Here is a 20,602-nt window from a genome sequence, read left to right as displayed (position 1 = left end):
AGTATTGGTTATTGGGAAGTATATAGACGTTTTCAGGGGGGATTTTTTCTAATAGGGGGAGGGGTCGGGGGAGGGGGTTACGTGGGAGGACCTTTTTATGGAATAATTTCTCATGGGGAAAGGGAATTTTCTATGAAGATGGCGCCGGATTTCCCAGCATTATTTAAAAAACGATTAGAAATTAAATAAAAAAAAAAGTTTTCAACTGAAAGTAAGGAGCAACATTAAAAATTTAAACGAACAGAAATTACTAAGTATATGAGTGGTTTCCCCCCTCGTCAATACCTCGCTCTTTACGCTAAAGTTTTTTTTTAATACTTTCAAAAGAGCCAATACTAAGAGCTACAAAAGGCGGACCCACTCATATACGTAATAATTGCTGTTCGTTTTAAGTTTTGATGTTGCTCCTTACATTCGGTTGAAAAAAACTTGTTTTTTTTTTATTTAATTTCTTTTAAAGTCAACCAATTAACTGCGTACTTTTACTACTTAAATAACTTAATATATTACTTAATACTCCTTATTAGGCAGTCCTGGATATTTCTGTAGGTACCAACAGGAAAAGGAACATACCCTTCTGCAATCCTTGTCACGAGCCAAAAAGGGAGAAGTGACACATTCGAAAAGGAAAAATCTGAAGAAAGAAAAATCTGAAATAATACTGACGTCGAAGGATGCAATTTTCGTACACCCCTCTATAGGGGGCAATGTTGATTCATTTCGGCGAAACAAAGTGAATTAAGAATCTGAAAAGGCATCTATATTTATTAATATTGCGTCCTCGTCATATTTTAGAAGACTGGGTAATTTAAGTAGATTGATTTGATAATTTTTTTTTTTAAATAGGATAATTGTTTAAGTAGCCTTCAATTAACCAACAAATGTTTCACAAATTGTGCGTAGTCCTTTTGTCCGAATGGAATAAAGTTTATTTAATTAATTGACCGTGAATAAATGCCATTCAAGTTCTTAATAAAGGCCCCCTGAAGATACACTCTGATACTTGTCAGTCACCCTATTGCCTCTAATGCGGCATTTAAAAGCTTCAAAAACATTCCTTAGATATTTCTCAGTCACTTTAATGTGACATCCGCATTTGTTTAAACTTACCTACGCGTATCAGATTTCCAAAACTAAATCATCTGGAATTCCATAGCATAGCCCCGCCTACTTTTTGTTCCATTTTTCTATTGGCTGTTTTCAAATCGTAAAAAGATTCTAATGGTTAAAAGCAAAAAACTTGGAACAAAAGCTTTCATCTTAGGCACTTAGCTTCCAAATCTGGATCAGTTGTGTTTCAAGTAGTTCTTAAAACAAATGATGGAAAATCTGTTCCAAGTACCTTACGAAGAGCATCGACCATATTCAGATCATAGCTCTGTAAGCGATGAAGGCATTGCCTCAGGAGATGAATGGCATTCAACATCCTTCACACCTTCACCACATACATGGTGTGAGAAAGGGGTTAACTGTTATGAAACAACTCCATTATATTGGGAAGAGACTGCCGATCATGGAAAGGATTGGGATTCTAAAGACTCACAAGTGGAAAGCGAGCTACCTTGGAAACGAAATGTGGCAGATTTGGACATTAAAAGACCTGTTCCTCTAACTTCGAGGCATCTGCAACAATTAAATGAACTGTGTGCTCCATTGAATGATAGTGTGTGTCTAAGCAGATCAAGTAAATATCAGATTCCTGATAAATTAAAAGGTATGTCACATCAGTATTTTTTTCTTATTTGTTTGCAATAAAATTGCTTTGAAACAAAACCTTAGAAATCTGGTAACTAACTAAATTTATTATTCTTCTTATTATGCCGGTCAAATATGAATTACGGCCCTAGGAAAGAAATATTTATCACATCAGATTCATTTTCTCAACCAAAGATTAAATGTTTCGTCAAGTAGGAATAAAGAAAACAATATTAAACTTTTAACAATAAAAATGTTCGCTGGAGAAGGATTTAACACAAAAATTTATCCTGAGACGGCTTCTAATTGAGTGCGTAGTCGAGAAATTGAAGATATAAATCCAACGGAATATCGGAACGTTCTTTTTAGTTCATGCATGTTCTAAATAATAAAAGAAATCGTATCATGATTCAGGATTAGTCTCCCAGATACATGATAAAGGATACTAATTTCCAGAATCATAAAGGATAAGTTTTCCAGTTTCGGCATTCGCCGAAACTGTTAGTGGGTCAAAAATAAATTATTATTATTATTATTATTATAATATTATTATTATTATTATTATAGTCTAAACTCGTCAACTGTGGATCATTCAGAAAGTAAGATGCTCTGCGTGTATGTTTTTCCTACCCCCCCCCCCCTAATTACTTTAAATCGTTAGAGAGTAATGGCGATACAAAGAGATATTTTGCACTAAAAAAAAATAATGATTTTCTCAAGAAACATAGAACCAGTTAAGTCTTGAAAGTCTAGAAGCTCATATTGGTGTTAAAAAAAAAAAAAAGAAAAACATCAACAAAATTTTGCGTTTCCCGTTAAAATCTAAGGCTGTGAATGCTATTCCTATTTTGCTTTATGCTGGGTAACTCTATACTTTCTGTGGGACTACTCGCTTCAATTTGTATGAAATTTAATAAAATTAGTTTCTTCAAAAGATAGTAAAGAGCGACATTAAAGCTTAAAACAAATAGAAATTATTCTGTATATTTGGTGGCTGCTCCCTCCACAGCCCTCGCTCTATGCGCAAAATTTTATTGTCTTTAAATATATTTCTTGTACAAAGTCAGAGTCCTTTGTGTCTGAACAGTTGTTCCTAAAGGATTCGGAAGAAAAGATCAGTTTTAGTGTAAAGTAGGGGGCTGAGTAGGGAGCACCCCCTCTGATATGTGAAATAACTTCTGTTCTTTTAAGCTTTAATGTCGCCCTTTACTTTACTTGAAAAACTTGTTTCTTTCCTTCAGTTGCTGTTCCTTTGTAATACCATACCCAGGGTTGACCCTAAATAAGAGGAGGGCCACCAACTCGTCAAACACAACTCTCTGAATCAAAAGTAATTTTTGCACAGCAATGCATGGAGAAAAAAAAAATATATGTAGGTTTCTCACGCACATTGAATTATATCTTTAATTTCCGTCAGTATCGCACCCCCTTTTTTTCGGGGGGGGGGGGGGCTAATTTCATGTTTCTAAAATTAAACCATCTCTTGATGAGTAACTTTAAAATTAAAATGGGTGTATGTTTGGAATCAGTATGAACATTATATTACGTTACTGCAAATATTATATTCAAAATTTCGTTTCTCAGAGATTGTTTCTTAGAGGTTTCTATAAAAAAAGGGTCGTTATTTACTTAAAGTTTGTTACTACGAGCTGTGTTATTCAACGCTCTTATGGATTTGGAAGAAAGAATTAACCCCCTCAACTATTTTCTAGGTGGGGTGAGGTTTGAAAAATTAAAAGTTTAATGTCTAAAAAATTAAGTTTAATGATGAATGAAGTTGGAACTGAAGAGATTGTGGTCACTGGCACTTTAGTATAACTCTTACGAAACAGTTCGCAGCAGCTAACTATACATATAATATTATATATGTAAAAGACACTTCTTACACTTTAGTTTCTTCATGTTTGGCATTTACGTAGAGATAGCCCGGCCCTGAAATAATAGAAATTGTATAAAATATTTGGCTTTTGTCGTTTGTCAAAAAAATATCATGCTTCCAATTCTTTGGGGTAATGAATGAATAAGCCGCAAAGTCAAATTGATAATAAATTTGTAATAAGGTTGTACGTATCTGGGGGGCGTTGACTTTAATCACTTTGCCTGATATCGCAATATCAAAAAGTACCATTTTAGTCCCGTGGTAGTATGCCTAATTAATATGAACATAACCCTATTCCCAAGCACGGCCTACGGCACATTTCCAAAATAAATCCACATTAAACGCAAATAGTAACGAAGACCACACTGCCTTTCCATCATAAACAAATAAGAAGAACAACAGGGAAATTTTTTTATACAAGACAGTGGAACGCAACTTTAAATGAATATTTCGACCCTATATCCAAGGGCCGTCCTCAGCAAAACCGACGAAGAGAATAAAAACACTAAAAAAGAAACTTACAATGGAAATCAAACATTAAAACTGTTTAAAAAGTTTTGAAAGAGCCCTAATATCATTACTTCAAGGACTGGTTGAACTTCCTTGAAGTAATGATATTAGGGCTGTTTTAAAACTTTTTTAAGCAGTTTTAATGATTGAATTTTAATGTAAGTTTCTTTTATAGTGTTTTTATTCTCTTCGTCTGTTTTGCTGAGGACGGCCCTTGGATATAGGGTCGAAATATTCATTTAAAGTTGCGTTCCACTGTCTTGTATAAAAAAATTTCCCTGTTGTTCTTCTTATTTGTTTATAAATCCACATTGGTGTGACGACTGCATAAGGAATTGCCCCTTAGCTAAACCATCTCATAAAATAAATCCTGATTCTGGCCTTTACGTCATGGCAGGTCCGCATACACGGGAGGGACCTTCGGCCCCGTCTCCTATAGATCAAAATTTCACATCTAATCAATATGATATGCCTGTGTTTAGTGTTTTTAGAATATAAACCCCTCAACCCCGGAAGAAATTCTTGTTTAGGTGCCTGCTAGTCGTCCTATTATTAGTCGTATCTATTGATTTAATTAACAGATGGTTACTTTAGGTTCAAAATTTGAGTCCAGAATGCTTACAAAATCCACCGAGGTTAAACAAAAGTCAACCGAGGTTTTGGACAGATGTAGAAACAAGCGGAAGCCAAGGATTCTGTTTACACAGGTAGGCCCTGCAAATAATATTTTATTACAGTAAAATAAACATAGTTCATGAAATCAAATATTTAGGTTGTAATGAAAGGGACTCTCGGTGTTGGATGGTATTTTGGTTGTACATTCAGCACAAACAAAGAGAGAAGGAATAGTTTCTTGCCTTTTTACCTAGAGTTAACTGCTAAAAACTAATAACTGGTTTTTATAGTTGATTTGTGTTTTTTTTTTACAAATTCCAAAAAGAGTTTCAACCCAAACTTTGTTTGTAAACCGATTTTATAATATGGTAGCCGGGGCATCATGGCAGGTACACGGGATGGCAGGAGGATTTTATTCATTCATTTTCTGCCTACGGCAGAAGACTCAGAACGTCGGAACTAGGTCCTGACAGCATTGCCTACTAAATCTAAAAAAATATGCATCTATCATGTACGTATGAGAGTGAGCCCCGCTGAAATCTCTTGATTTCTGAGATTTGATCTATAATTAGGGTCAAATATAGGAGTTTATTTGTTGGAAGATCATAACATAATCGAAAAATTGTGATTTATACAAAGTTTCAACGATAATTGTGATAACAGTTATAAGAATCTTTAAAGGCCAGGGGGATGAGCCTCGTGCCCTCCTCCCTCTATCCGGGCCTGACTTTTGATATTTTGTAAATTAATCATGTTATTCTAGCAAAATTTTGATTTTTTAATTGAAGAATTCATATATTCCCCCCCCCCCTCCAGTGATACCTACCTCTGGGTAGAGACAACATTTAAGTGTATGTAAAATATAGGTGAATCGTATAAACTAAACATGATATGTTATGGGGAAATCATACAAATTTTATTTGTGGGGGGGGGGCACCCCCTTTCTTCACGTGCTTGTATTTAATATCCATATTATTTACTTGTTTTTGCATTTGAATTAAGTTGCCCCCTACCCCTTCCAAAAAACGATGCGTTCTTATCTGGTGTGTAGGAAGAGGAGTTTCCTCAACACAAGGATAAGCAGTTAGTCTGGCCCATATAAATGAGTTTACTAGGAGAGGGATTTTATTTCTGAGTGTGAGAGTATTTGATTGAAGGCAAACCCCTTATGAATTAAGAAACCAAGCATAATGGATGGTGTCGAGATCATACAAACGTTTTTTTGGGGGGGGGGGGGAGTGTGGCTCCAGAGGCGACTTTTCTCGATAAACGCTTGCCTGTAAATGAAATTAAATTAGTGTGTTTTATATTTTAATTATGTTGTCCCCCTGTTCCATTCCTGAAAATGGCGTCAGTATGTCTTGTCTGAAGTTCTGTTGGTTATGGTTATGATGAAATAAAACTTGTCCTTTTACTTTTTTGTTGACTTTACGGGGTACCTCCCATTTTTAGGGGGGTTGGGGGTGGCCTACTATGCATTATTGTAGTCCACGAGTGCTTAACATTAAATATTCTACTGTGGAATGATAACCGAAAATTTTTAAAAGGAGATAAAAAAATTGTTATATCGTCTTAGGTCATAAAATATATTGTTGTTTATGTGCTTTTGGTTGTGTGTACTTGAATTAGTGCATCCCCCCTTTTAATTAACTTTTGACATTAATTAATTTTTAATTAATTAATAATTAAGTATAATTTTTAATTATTATAAAAAATTTTATAATAAATTATTGTTTAAAATATTATTTAAAATAAATAATTAATTTTTATTATTTGAATATATAAAAATATTGTACTACACCTGCTGGTGGAACGTTTTCATGGCAGCGATGGTCTTGTTAAAAAAAAACAGAAACCAAAAAAATATTACGATTTTAAACTAACAATATTAAAAAATAGTTTTGCAATTCAAATTTTTCGCACCTCCTATTGTGATTATGACTTGCAATGTCTCCATCTCCAAAGTTATCTGTTCCTTTAAACTGAATACCGAATTTATGCTCGGACATCGCCAAAATGCTCACCCAAGGCTAGTCAGGTTTAACGTAAAACGATAGTCGATGTTAAATTTATGTAAATATATCTAAAACTATTGACACATCAAAAGTAACGAAGCTATTAACCTTTTTGGGCGGAAATTTTCGCTCCATGCTTAGGAACAGTTTAATGTGATAAAATATTCTATGAAAAATTAATAAATATGCTTAAATTATTATTCTAAGTTTTAATATGCTTTGCCTCACCAATGAGGCACTCTAATAGTTTCAATTTTACATGCATACACATAGCACATGGTGCACAATACCATAGTACACATTAATCAGCCGCTAGTGATCCCAAGGGAAGTTTTCTAATGGTAGTCTTTGTAACAGCTTCAGTTATATGTCGGGGAAAGACAATCACCCTTTAGCTCAAAGTTTTTCTTTGTTTAAAGAGCAATGAGTCTGTTTTACTGGGTCTTCGATGTATTTTGAAAATCCGAACATAAAAATTTGTGTTAAATTCAGTTGAAAATAAAATTCAGGTTCAAGAATGCTATTTAAAAAAGAAGTTAACACAAAAATCCTGTTTATTTATGTAGGGTACTATTCTGAAAAAAGTGCCAAAATAGTACAAATGTACTACGATGAGCGGCAATGCCTTCGCTGTAATTGGAATTCACTCCCAACAAGTTTCTATAATTCTACTGTTAAGTTTTTAGTTCCACTACTTACTTATCTTTATTGGGGAAGTTTCAATTTCAGACATTGTGGCACTATGGCCACAATTAGTCATACAATATGAGGGCTACAACTAGCCATTGGATTGATGAGGGTTAAATTTCCGACATTTATGGCCATTTGTGGCAATTATATTGTATTGCCAATGCTATAATAGCTATTATGACGTGCCCCTTAGTTAAACCCCTTAAAAAAACAAGGGACAGACATTATGGCCATTTGTTATTGTTTTTTTAATATTACACAAGCTAAAAGTTTCTGTCACTCAAAAAGCATTAAAACCGATCAATGATTTATCAAATTAAATTGAAAGTTTACGAGAAAAGAGGATGTATGAGCGTATTTAGAACCATTTTTGTTTGATTCTAAAGTTTAAAGGATGAAAAACATAATCATTAGTCGGTTGTAATGCTTTGTGAGCAACAGAAATTTTTAGCTTTCGTGATATTTTAAAATAAACACAACATAGAATTTCAGTGCTTTTAACGCTTAATATATCCTATCAGCATATGTTTTGTGGTATTTACAGGCAATATATTATATATTTTGGTACTTTTTTACTTAGATATTGTAAATTCAATGAGAAACCACGCTTTGCGATCAATTTAGATTGCAATTAACCGCTTTACGGGTCTCCATTGATAGAGTCTATAGCGGTGTGTACCATCAAGTAAAACAGTACCTATATTTTTTTCCAGCTCATGAGTTACGAAAAAAAATGGTGTTTCATTTCCATTGTTTTGAGTCTTATGCATTGAAAATAATGTATTTAATTAATTTTTTCCCAGTCTTCATTCACAGCACTTTTTTTTAGAAGAAAAACATAAAAATTCAACTACATGAGAAATTACGTAGAAATAAAACGTGGACGAAATCAGGGGTTGAGATCAGCTCAGTATGTGGAATAAAAAAAATTATAAATAACTGCAAAAACGGTTAACTATAAAAAATTATAAATTCTATATTATATATATGGTGGTCGCAAAACACATAAGACGTAGGTTCTGCTACTGTTATAGCTAGTTCTACCAGTCTTACTGAATAAATCTTGAGAACGCAAGAATTATATAGCCATTACAGACGTGCTCATTCATGGTGTTCTTTTTTAGTCTCAAGTGTTTGAGCTTGAGAGGTAGTTCCAGCAACAGAAGTATCTATTTGCACCAGAAAGTAAACACCTCTCTGTTCAACGTTTAAGTAGACAGGTGTTCACAACTAGAGCAGATAGATACTTATGTTGCTTGAATATAACCATTACCGATGCACTCATTCATGGTGTTCTTTTTTAGTCTCAAGTGTTTGAGCTAGAGAGGAGATTCAAGCTACAGAAGTATCTATCTGCACCAGAACGTGAACACCTGTCTGTTCTACTTAAACTTACACCAACACAGGTATGTAGACACGCAACCTTGCTCTATTGTCTACTTTTTTAATCAGGAAATATTTGTTCGTGTTATTTGCAACAGGACAATATTCGGAGTTGCTTATTTCTCCTGCTTTAATCTAAAAAAAACTGCTTTACTTTTAACATAACATTCACCGTAAGCAAAATACTGTGAAACCTAAATTAGTGCATATACTTATTTCTTCTTACTATTCAAAATAAAGCCAATAGATTTAAAGTAAACTAGTGATATAGGCTCCAGATATAGGCTCCAGATATAGGCTAGTGATATAGGCTCCGTAGCTAAATGCCATGTGCTTTTTATCACGTACGATAAAAGTATCAATTTTGTTGGATAAAATAAAAACCTAGCTATTTATACTTTTATTGTAAAGAGTGAGATAAAAAAAAACAACTTGAAAACAAACATAATTTTGTTCCTATAAAAATACCTATGCTCACACATGCTCTCTTCAAACATCATATTCAGATGTACACTCTACTGAAAACAAAAGGTAATTGAAATATGCATAACATTTGTTTTACTATGGCAAGTTCACTATGGCACGTACTGTGCCATAGGGAACTGTTTGGTTCACCAAGGCACGAACATGACTTTTTACATAGGCTAGTTAATATAAAAAACTTTTTGCACAAAACAATATTTTCAAAGAAAAGTAAAGAGGTCCATTAACCCAAGAACGAACAAAAATAAAGTCAAATTATCTTCCAAGCTTAAAACTACCACAAATTACTATCAATAAATCAATGAAACTCATAACGAACAGAAATTACAATAAATAGTCAAGTCAAACTCAAAACGAGCAAAAAATAACATAAGCAGGGTCGATAAACCCCATGCCTTCTCAAGGTCAGAACACAATTTACGCTTTACTGAAAAAAAAAAACAACAACAAAAAAAAAAAAAATGACTGTGGATTGTCAGTTTAATTCACATATACTGATATATATTCCTTAAAAGTTTTCATAATTTTTATTTATGAAAGTAAGAAAAGCGAAAATATTTCAAACGTTTTTTGTTGACAAACCATATACACATAACGTGTTTTGATTTAGTTCAACACTCCCCTTAACATTCCCTGAAAGGCTCACCTGAATGTCCGTCGTCTTTTTGGAAAGTGAAGTTCAAACATACGTATCTTTCTAAATAGCATATACTATGTTTAACAAATGAACGAACTGCCTAACTTGCAGCCTCTGTCCTGAGGACTATGGCGAGGTTGACATTCACAATACTGAACCTTTCAACAATAATGAACAAAATAGCTCTTTTAAAATTTCGATTGGATATATGTTGGGGAATGATCGGCTTGGGGGGGGGGGGCAGACGTTACTCCATTCACCTTTGACTCTTAAAAAGGGCACTAAAACTTCCAAATTCCAATCAAATGAGCTCCATCCGATCCAAAATTAATACAACTACCCGTTCTACAAAAAACTTATATGCCCTGGGCATGATTTACAGCCATTGCCCAAGGGCTCTGGGGGATTGTGTCCATCCTAAAGACATTGTTATATGATTCTTAGACTATTGGTAACAAAATGGCTATCTCACAATTTCCATTGAATGTGTTTTGAGAAAAGAGGATGTCAGGGAGGGGGGCTAGTTCCTCTACATCGTGATTGACTTTTAAAACAGAACTAGAACTACAGGTTTCAAATCAAATGAGCCTCTTCTAAAGTTCACATGACCACCCCTTCCATAAAAATCTTATATACCCCAGGGGCATAGCTTACAACCCTTGCCCCCAGACTCTGGGGGATTCTGTCCACCCCAAAGGGCTTATTATATGATCTTTTGCCTATTTTTGGACAAATGGCTATCTTAAAATTTTTATCAGATGCATTTGTGGAAAATGAAACGTAGAGGGGGGGGGGGGCCGGGGGCGGCTGCCCCTGATCACTTTGAATTTTAAAAAGAGAACTAGGACATCTGATTTTCAATCAAATGAGCCCCTCCAGTGTTTATACGACCACCCTTTCCATAAAACTTTATATGCCCTCGGGACATAACTTATAACCCTTGTGCTGAGGGCTCTGGGACGTGTCATCTGGACGTGTCTGGACGGGACGTGTCATCTGTCATCGTGTCTCTGGGGTGTCATCCTCAAAGACAGAATTTTGAGACCTCCCAACTACGCTGAACAAAATACCTATCTCAAAATTTTGGCTAGACATGTTTTTGGAATTGATGGACCTGGGGGGGGGGGGCTTTTTGCCCTCCAATCACTTTCGACTATTAAAAAAAGTTCTTTCAATTTCCAGTCGAATGAGCCTTTTTTTTTAAGTTTCTTCGACAATAGCTAGCCATCTCCAAATTTCGATCAGATGCATTCCGGGAAAATACGAGGTGTCGTGGGGGGGGTATCCCCCTCCGATCACTTTGAATCTTTAAAAGGGTACTAGAACTTCTGATTAGCAATCCAGTGAGCCCCTCCGAAGTTTATACGACCAACCTTTCTATGAAAACCTTATATACCCCCAGGGCATGACTTACAACCTTTGCCCCGAGTGTGGCGGGGAGGTTGTCATCCTCAGACATAATTTCTGGTCCAAAAGGACGTTGGACAAAATGGCTGTCTCAAAATGTCGATTGGATGTGTTTGGAGAAATATTGGGTGTGGGAGGGGGGATAGATCCCACCAATCACTTTTGACTATTAAAAAGGGCACTAGCCCCTTCAATTTCCAATCGAATGAGCCTTTTTAGAAGTTTCTACAACAACAAATAGCCATCTCAAAATTTCTTTAATAAGTTGCATTTAGAAAAAATACGAGGTGTGGGGGGGGGGGTATCCACCCTCCGATCACTCGGAATCTTAAAAAAAGGGCACTGTAGCTACTGATTACCCGTCCAATGAGCCCCCTCCGAATTTTATACGATCCCCCTTTCTATATAAACCTTGTATGCCCCCGGGGCATAACTTTCAACCTTTACTCTGAGGGCTGCTCTGTGGGGGATATCATCCTCAAAGATATAATTTCCGAACCTTTCAGCTACGTTGAACAAAATGACTATCTCAAAATTTTGATTGGATGTGCTTGGGGAAATATTGGGCATGAAAGGAGTGTATTTGCCCTCCAATCACTTTCGACTATTAGACAGGGCATTAGTCCTTTCAATTTCCAATCGAATGAGTCCTTTTCGAAGTTTCTATGACAACAAATGGCCATCTCAAAATTTCTATCAGATACATTTCGGGAAAATACGAGGTGGAGGGGGTTTCCGCCCTCCCATCACTTTGAATTTGAAAAAAGGTACTAAAACTTCTGATTAGCTATCCAATGAGCCCCCTCTGTAGTTTATATGATCATCCTTTCTAAATAAACCTTGTATGTCCCCAGGACCTGTCTTACAACCCTTGCCCTAAGGGCTCTAGGTTGGTTGTCATCCTCAAAGACATAATTTCTGGATCTTTCAACCACGTTGAACAAAATGGCTATCTCAAAATTTCTATTGAATGTGTTTGGTGAAATGGTGGGCATAGGAAGGGGGCTAGTTGCCCTACAATCACTTTTGACTATTAAAAAGGGCACTAGCCTTTTAAATTTTCAATCGAATGAGCCCTTTTCGAAGTTTCTACGACATTTCCTTCGATACGAAGTGCCTCTAAACATAAAAAAAAAATTAGTATTATTATTTAATAAATAATAAATAATAATAAATATTATATTGAGCACATAAGCGCTGCCTAAGTAAAGACCGACGTGGGTCTTTACTTAGGCAGCGCTTATGTGCTCAATCAATCAATCAATCAATCAATTTATTCAATCAATAAACTCAACAAAATACACTTCAATATAAACTCCCCCGTAAGGCTCTATGGCCAGGAAAAAAACAGGGGAGAAACAAAAATTAAACAAATACATAAAACACCAAAACATTTTCAACATCATACTTTCACACCTTTAAGAGACTCAACACAAGAAATAAAAAATAAATAAGGAAAAAAAAATAAAAATCAAAAACTAAGCAGGGGACTACCAAATCAATCAAACCGTCAATTTATTCCGCATGGACTATCAATCAATCAATCAATTATCAATCAATTTATTCAACCAATAAGAAGAAATAAACAATATTTAAAAGACCCAAAACAAAAAGCGATTTTAAGAACCCCCCACCCCTCCAAAAAAAAAATGATGTTGGACAATCCAATAAATTAAACCAAATAAATTTGAAACCAAGCAACAAAAATATTAGACAAACTCAGTAACCCTCACAACAAACGTTTCCAACCCAGGCTAGGATCACCCCCCCCCCCCAAAAAAAAAATAATAATAATAAAATTAAAAAATATATATATAAACATAAAACATTAAGGTATTAAAAAATTTTTTCAAATTCTTTTGAAACTACCAAACGAGTAACATTCTTGAGCTGACTCAGGAAGGCTATTCCAAACTATATGACGAGTAGTTAAGGGATTAAAGTCAGACCTCACCGAGGGAGTAAAAAAAAATGTTAATATTCCTTGAATTACGAAGATAATGCGAAGACCTATCAGTGACGAAAGAAGGAGTAGTTTGAAGGGCTGTGGGAACATCACCATGAATTTGATGAAAAGTGAAAGACGCGCACGAAAGAATGTAGAAAAACTACAAATTAAGTAATGGGCTCGTTGGGTCAGTTGTAGAACAATTTGTTTCCTGTATAAGCCTTCTTGCCTTATCATATAACTTAGAAAGTGGTTTCAAAAAAGAAGAGAGGGTTGACATCCATATTGTAGGGCAATAAGAGACGTAGGACTGAACTAAGCAATGGAACAGAATTATTAAAACTGATCCAGGAAAAATGTGTTTTAGCTTCCTCAAAATTCCAAGACTCCTTGAGATCTTCATATTAATCAGTCCAATATGATGCTTGAATGAATGGTTTTCATTGAGAAGAATAACGAGAAATCGGACATATCGTTCCTTAGGTCTACTGAGAGAGCCCCTTGAATGCTGTATATTAGATAACTCAGGGCACGCCAGAGAAATACGGGGAAAAATTAAAAAACTTGAGTTAGCAAAAATTAGGGCATGGAATTTTGAAACAACCAAAACAACGACTCTCTCAAAAAGGCCAACTAATTTGGGAAGCATCTCAGACTCAGTTCCTACTACAGTACCAATGGTACTGTCATTAGCGAAAGCAACGAGAGTGTCCACATCCTGCGAAAACGATGGATTTTTTTTAGCATTGAAAGATTCGGGATGACATAGGCGACAGCAAACTGTAGGTTTTTGTCTCTTAACCGCAACTATAAGGTCATTAACATAAATCAAAAACAGAAACGGTCCAAGAACAGAGCCTTGAAGAACACCAAACTCAACTTCAGACGAAAACCGGGAAAGGGAATCTACGGAGATAGTTCTACCTGACAAATAGGAATCAAACCAAGCATGAGCCTACACCATTGTGTGATACCTTATACAGCAGAATCTCATGAGTTAAAGAGTCAAAAGCCTTACGGACATCTAGGAATATAGCAGTAGGAATCAAACCAGAGTCAAGCGCAGTGTGGAAAAAATTTAAAAGAGTTACACGCGCATGCTCCGTAGAATTTTTAGCTCGGAAGCCAAACTGAAAATCATGAAAAAAGCTTTTAGCCTCTAGAAAAGCAAGTAGACGGGAAAGCATGATCTTTTCAAAAAATTTGCTAAAAACAGACAGCAAAGATATAGGACGATAATTAGCTGGATCATTTCTTGGTCCACCTTTATATAAAACAATTACTCTAGCTCGCTTAAGAGAACTGGGGAAAATCTCATTTTCAAAAGAAATATTTATAAGCTTTGTCAATGGAGAAATAATTGAAGGAAGAAGGAACTTAAGTACCATAGTTGAAATACAGTCTGGGCCAGACGATGAAGAACCCTTCAAGCTATTTACAATCCTGGCTACATCAGCATCAGAAGCAGGATATAACACTATCGATTTTAGACAAGGCTTAACACCAGCAGGATATAACACCAGATTAAGATTTGTAATCTGGTTGTGACTGAGAAGACCTGACTGAAAAAGCAGTGGTTTTCCCAATATTGGCAAATTATGATGTAAATGCTTCTTGAACAGATGGAATACCCTCAACAACCACATCACCTACTACAGGACTTGGAGGGATAGAAGGAGCTGGAGAAGAATTTTTGAGGACGGAATTGATCACTTGCCAAGTTTTTCGAATATCTTTCCCACAATCCGAGAATTTTTTGGAATAATAAAGGAATTTAGCCTTCCGGCATAAGAATTGAAAACATTCCTCTAGAGTTTGAATTGGTGAAGACGTGCAGCATTGAAAACTAGCTTTGCTGACTTAAAATCTTTCCAAAGATTATTTTTTATTCTCCAACTCTTTAGAAGACCAGGGGTCATCCATGGGTTAAGAGGAATAGATCTTATTGACCTTGAAGTAGAGGGGGACAGAGCACATACGTCAAAAATAGACTCCTTCACTGATGCCTTATATGCCTCCAGGGCATAACTTATATCTCTTGTCCTCAGGGCCGTGAGGGATTTGTCATCCTTAAAGACATAATTTCCAGACTCTTCAGCTACGTTGAACAAAATGGATATCTCAAAATTTTTATTGGATGTGTTTGGGGAAATGGTGGGCATGGAAGGGGTGTAGTTGCCCTCCAATCACTTTCGACTATTAAAAAGGGCACTAGCCCTTTCAATTTCTAATCGAATGAGCTCTTTTAGAAATTTCTACGACATCAAATGACCATCTCAAAATTTCTATCTGGTGCATTTCGTAAAAATACAAGGGGGGGGGGGGTATCCACCCTACGATGACTCTGAATCTTAAATAGAGCACTAGAAAGTCTGATTACCAGTCCAATTATTCCCCTCCGAAGTTTGTACGATCACCCCTTCTGTATATACCTTTATGCCCCCAGGGCTAAACTTACAGACCTTGCCTTGAAGGGTGTGGGAGGGGGGTTGTCATCCTCAAAGACACAATTTCCGGAGCTTTCAATTATGTTGAACAAAATGGCTATCTCAAAATTTTGGTTGGATGTGTTTAAGGAAATGGTGAGCGTGGGAGGGGGGTTAGTCTAATGACTTTGGACTATTAAAAAGGGCACTATCTCTTTCAATTTCCAATCGAATGAGCCTTTTTCGAAGTTTCTACGGCAACAAATAGCTATCTCAAAATTTCTATCAAATGGATTTCGGGAACCCTTGCCCTACGGGCTCTGGGGGGGGGGGGTTCACCCTCAAAGACATAATTTTTGGACCTTTCATTTACATTGAATAAAATGGCTATCTCAAAATTTTGATTCGAAGTTTTTTGGAAAAATTGAGGGCGTGGGAGGGGGGTTAATTGCCCTCCAATCAGTTTCGACTATTAAAAAGGGCACTAGCCCTTTAAATTTCCGATTGAGTGAGCCCTTTTTCAAGTTTCTACGACAACCAATAGCCATCTCAAAATTTCTATCAGATGCATTTCAGGAAAATATGAGGTTTCAGGGGGGGGGGGGTATCTAGGACTTCTGATTACCAATCCGATGAGTCCTCTCCGAAGTTAATACGATCACCCTTTATATCTATACCTTATATGCCCCCAGGACATTACTTAGCCAACAACCCTTGCACTGGGGGCTATGGGAAGGGGGGGGGGGTTCATCTCCAAATATATAATTTCCTGACATTTCAACAAATGGTCATCTCAAAATTCCTATAAGTTGCATTTAGGGAAAATACAAGGTGTGGAGGGGGGGGGGAGTATCCACCCTCCGATCACTCTGAATCTTAAAAAAGGGCACCATAACTTGTGATTACCAATCCAATGAGCCCCCTCCGAATTTCACACGATCACCTTTTCTATATAAACCTTATATGCCCCCAGGGCATAACTTACAACCCTTGCCCTGAGGGCTCGGGGGGGGGGGGTCATTCTTAAAGATATTGTGTCCTGACCGTCCAACTACGTTGAACAAAATGGCTATCTCAAAATTGAGCCTCTTCCGAACTTCATAGGATCACCCTTTCTATATAAACCTTATATACACCTAGGACATAGTAGTAGTAATAATAGCAATTTATTATCAAAAAAAAAAAAAAACAGAGATAAGATCAATCGGTAGCACACCAAAAGCGTCGCTTGCAAGGGTATGATAATAACAAAAAATAAAAAAAAAATCGAAGAAAAAATTCAAACAAAAAAACAACCAAAAAAAAAACAAATATAATCTATAATAAGCAGAAGGGTTAAATCGGTCACCGAAAAAAAAACATATAAATAATTTATACACAATAAAGCAACATAATTTCATGATCTCGAAGCAAAAAAAATAACTTACAACCCTTGCCCTAGGGGCTCTGGGGGGGGGTGTCATCCTCAAAGACACAATTTTCGGACCTTTCAACTACGTTGAATAAAATAGCTATCTCAAAATGTTGATTGGATGTGTTTGGGGAAATGGTGGGAGTGGAAGGGGTGTTAGTTGCTCTCCAATCACTTTCAACTATTAAAAAGAGCAATAGCCCTTTCAATTTCTAATCGAATGAGCCTTTTTTGAAGTTTCTACGACAACAAATGGCCATCTCAAAAAGTCTATCAGATGCATTTCAGGAAAATACGAGGTGTGGAGGGGGGAGTATCCACCCTCTGATCACTCTGAATCTTAAAAAGGGCACTAGGACTTTTGATTACAACCCTTGCCCTGAGGGCTCTGGGGGGGGGGGTCATCCTCAAAAACATAATTTCCTGACCTTTCAACTACGTTGAACAAAATAGCTTTCTCAAAATTTTTATTGGATGTGTTTGGAGAAATGGTGGGCGTGGGAGGGGGGTTAGTTGCCCTCCAATCACTTTCTACTATTGAAAAGGGCACTAGCCTTTTCAATTTTCAATCGACTGAGCCTTTTTCGAGATTTCTACGACAACAAATAACCATTTCTTCAAATGTATTCTCACAATTTCTATCAAATGTATTTTCGGAAAATACAAGGTGCGGAGGGTATCCACCCTCCCACCACTCTGAATCTCAAAAGGCGCACTAAAACTTCTGGTTATCAATCTAATGAGCCCCTTCCAAACTTTATACGATCACCCTTTCTATATAAACCTTATATTCCCCCGGGGCATAGTATTAGTAGTAATAGCAATTTATTATAAAAAAAAAACAGAGACAAAATCAATTTGCAGCATACCAAAAGCGTCGCTTGCGAGGGTATGCTACTAACCAAAAAATAAAATAAAATAGAAGAACAATTAAAAAAAACAACAATATAATCTATAATAAGCAGGAGGGTGAAACCGTGTACCAAAAAAAACATACATAAATATTTCATACACAATAAAGCAACATAATATTTTCATCTCGAAGCAGAAAAAACAATAACTTACAACCCTTGCCCTGGGGGCTCTGGGGGGCGAGTGTGTCACCCTTAAAGACATAATTTCCGGACTTTTCAACTACGTTGAAAATATTCTTAAAATTTATCTTAAAATTTTGATTGGATGTGTTTGAGGAGATATTGGGCGTGGAAGGGGTAATAGTTGCCTTCCAATCATTTTTGACTATTAAAAAGGGCAAAAGCCATTCTAATTTCCAATCAAATGAGCCCTTGTCGAAGTTTCTATGGACAACTCCTTCGAGTGCCCTATTGCACCTGCCGTTGATAGTCACAACCATAACTAGAAAACAGCGTATTTTTTTTTGTGAAAAATACTGGAAGCAGGGTTTGGGGTCTGGAAATACAGTCAGGTCTTTTACTGATTGTATATTTGATGATAAAGACGTGATTCTAGCCTTGACTCTTTCGCTATTTTTTTTTTTATTTTACCAAAAACGATCTTTCACAGAAAGTAGAATTTTCATAAATTCAAACTTCATTCTCTATTTTTCAGGTTAAGATCTGGTTTCAAAACCGTCGATACAAATCAAAACGCCAAATCCAAGATCAAAATCTACAGACGACTTCCAGTGTACCACCAAACGTCTCTTCAGCTACAGCAGCAAATATCTTACACACAGATTACTGTAGCACAACAACACCTGATTTAAACTACCATGTTCCTACCATACCTTATTTTTCCGGTGATTCTTTTTATCCAACCAATACAGACTGCTATTATTCCAACTATCATGGTGATACTGCTTACGAACCTGATTGGAATAATGCCGGTTGTCATGAAAGTGAAGTTTATTCAATGGCAAGCTTTAGGACATGGTGAAAAATACTCTCCTAGTGCTTAACTCAAAATACTTAAGCTTTTGAGTACCAATATTTTATTAAGAACTCTAGCATTAACGGTTTACGAGGCCTGTAAGGTCATATCCTCCAAAATTTTGATACCTAGCGGTTTGTCACCAACATTTTCAGTTTTAGTAAAGAAATTGCCGAAATCGCTTTCTATTTGGCAGTTGCCAAATGATCCTGAAAAAATCGATTTCTTTGAAACCTGTCTGTTCCCTACTTTCAAGAACATTTTTAAGACTGAATGATGGACAAGGATTTTTAACCGTTTTCTCTAAAATTCTGAGATGTCCTATTTTCCCGTAAACAGTTGGGCTTTCTACATTGAAATTTTTTAGCAAGCCACATTTTTTGGTCAATTTCAAAAATAGCCTAGAATCAGATTTTCTAGAGTGTATTCCGTTTCTACTAAGAAACATCTGACTGCATTTAGTCTTCCTCCCAAGTGCCTTTTAATGATTTATGTATTAATAAAAGAGTTTCAGTGACATGATTATTTTGTATAATTTATTTTGAATAAAGTGGTGTACTACTAACACTCATTTTCTTCTGGTGTTTTTCTTTATTGTGTTTATTACTTGTCTATTATACATTTTCAGCTCTTTTCTCTTTCTTTAAGGTAATTTGTCATTGCAAGCCAATCCGGTTTCCCGAGTGGCAAAACCGGTGCTGGTCTCTTTATTAAATTAAATAAAAAAAAAACAAGTTTTTTTTAACTGAAAGTAAGGAATAAATTTAAAACTTAAAACGAACAGAAATTTTTCCGTATATGAAAGGGGCTGTCCCCTCCTCAACCCCTCGCTCTTTACGTTAAAGTTTTTTATTGTCTAACAAAAATAGAGTTTTGAGAAAGTCAAACTTTAGCGTAAAGAGCGAGGTGTTGAGGAGGGCAAAACCCCTTTCATATACGGAATAATTTCTGTTCGTTTTAAATTTTAACGTCATTCCTTTCTTTCAGTTAAAAAAATTTGTTTTTTTTATTTAATTTTTGAAAGTTTTTGAATTAGTGCAGGTTTTGATTTTGGCTCACCGTTCATGAATAGTTCAAACAAACTTCACATAGTGGTGGTACTTTTTTTGGTTAAACGGTTTTTTGGAAAGTTGTTTATTTAGATTTACGAACATTTTGCTTAGTAATGAATATACGTAACTTACGTTAGGACCATATAAATTTATAAAATTTAAATACATATATTAGGGGGTTTTCCCCCTAGTCAATACCTTGCTCTTTAAGCTAAAGTTCGAATTTTGTTCCAATTCTTTAAAAATGACCGCTTAATCACAAAGGCTGTTAATTAGAATAAATAGCTCTTATAAAAGTACTGAAAAATCTTTGCCTTAAAGAGCGAGGTATTGACTAGGGGGTGAACCCAATTATATACGTAATATTTTCTGTTCGTTTTAAGATTTGATGTTGCTGCTTATTTTCAGTGGAATAACTTGTTTTTTTATATTTAATTTCTGATCTTTTTTTAAATAATGCTGGGATATCTGGCGTCCCCTTCATAGCAATGTCCCTCCCCCCATGAAAACTTCCTTCATGAAAAGATCCTCCTACACAACCCCCGACCCACCCTCCCCACT

At 35.9% G+C, this 20,602-nt stretch overlaps 1 protein-coding gene across 2 annotated transcripts; it reads left to right on the top strand.

Annotated features, from left to right (window-relative positions):
* The first annotated feature begins 1,300 nt into the window (after positions 1–1,300).
* On the top strand, positions 1,301–19,571 carry LOC148952991 (uncharacterized). 2 transcript variants are annotated; one of them, XM_089087489.1, is made up of 4 exons: positions 1,301–1,714; positions 4,679–4,791; positions 8,709–8,810; positions 18,669–19,571. In XM_089087489.1, the coding sequence occupies exons 1-4, from the start codon at positions 1,318–1,320 to the stop codon at positions 18,993–18,995; spliced, it is 939 nt and encodes a 312-aa protein (XP_088943615.1). In that variant the 5' UTR covers positions 1,301–1,317; the 3' UTR covers positions 18,996–19,571. The 2 variants fall into 2 exon arrangements, with proteins under 2 accessions (XP_088943615.1, XP_088943617.1); XM_089087491.1 differs by lacking the exon at positions 8,709–8,810.
* The last annotated feature ends 1,031 nt before the right edge of the window (positions 19,572–20,602 follow it).

Source organism: Artemia sp. Qi Xiang Cuo, chromosome 4 (genome assembly GCF_049724085.1).
Source record: "Artemia sp. Qi Xiang Cuo chromosome 4, ASM4972408v1, whole genome shotgun sequence".
Lineage (NCBI taxonomy): Eukaryota > Metazoa > Arthropoda > Branchiopoda > Anostraca > Artemiidae > Artemia > Artemia sp. Qi Xiang Cuo.
The sequence above is the reverse complement of the archived record's forward strand: the minus strand, read 5'-3'. Positions and strand labels throughout refer to the sequence as shown.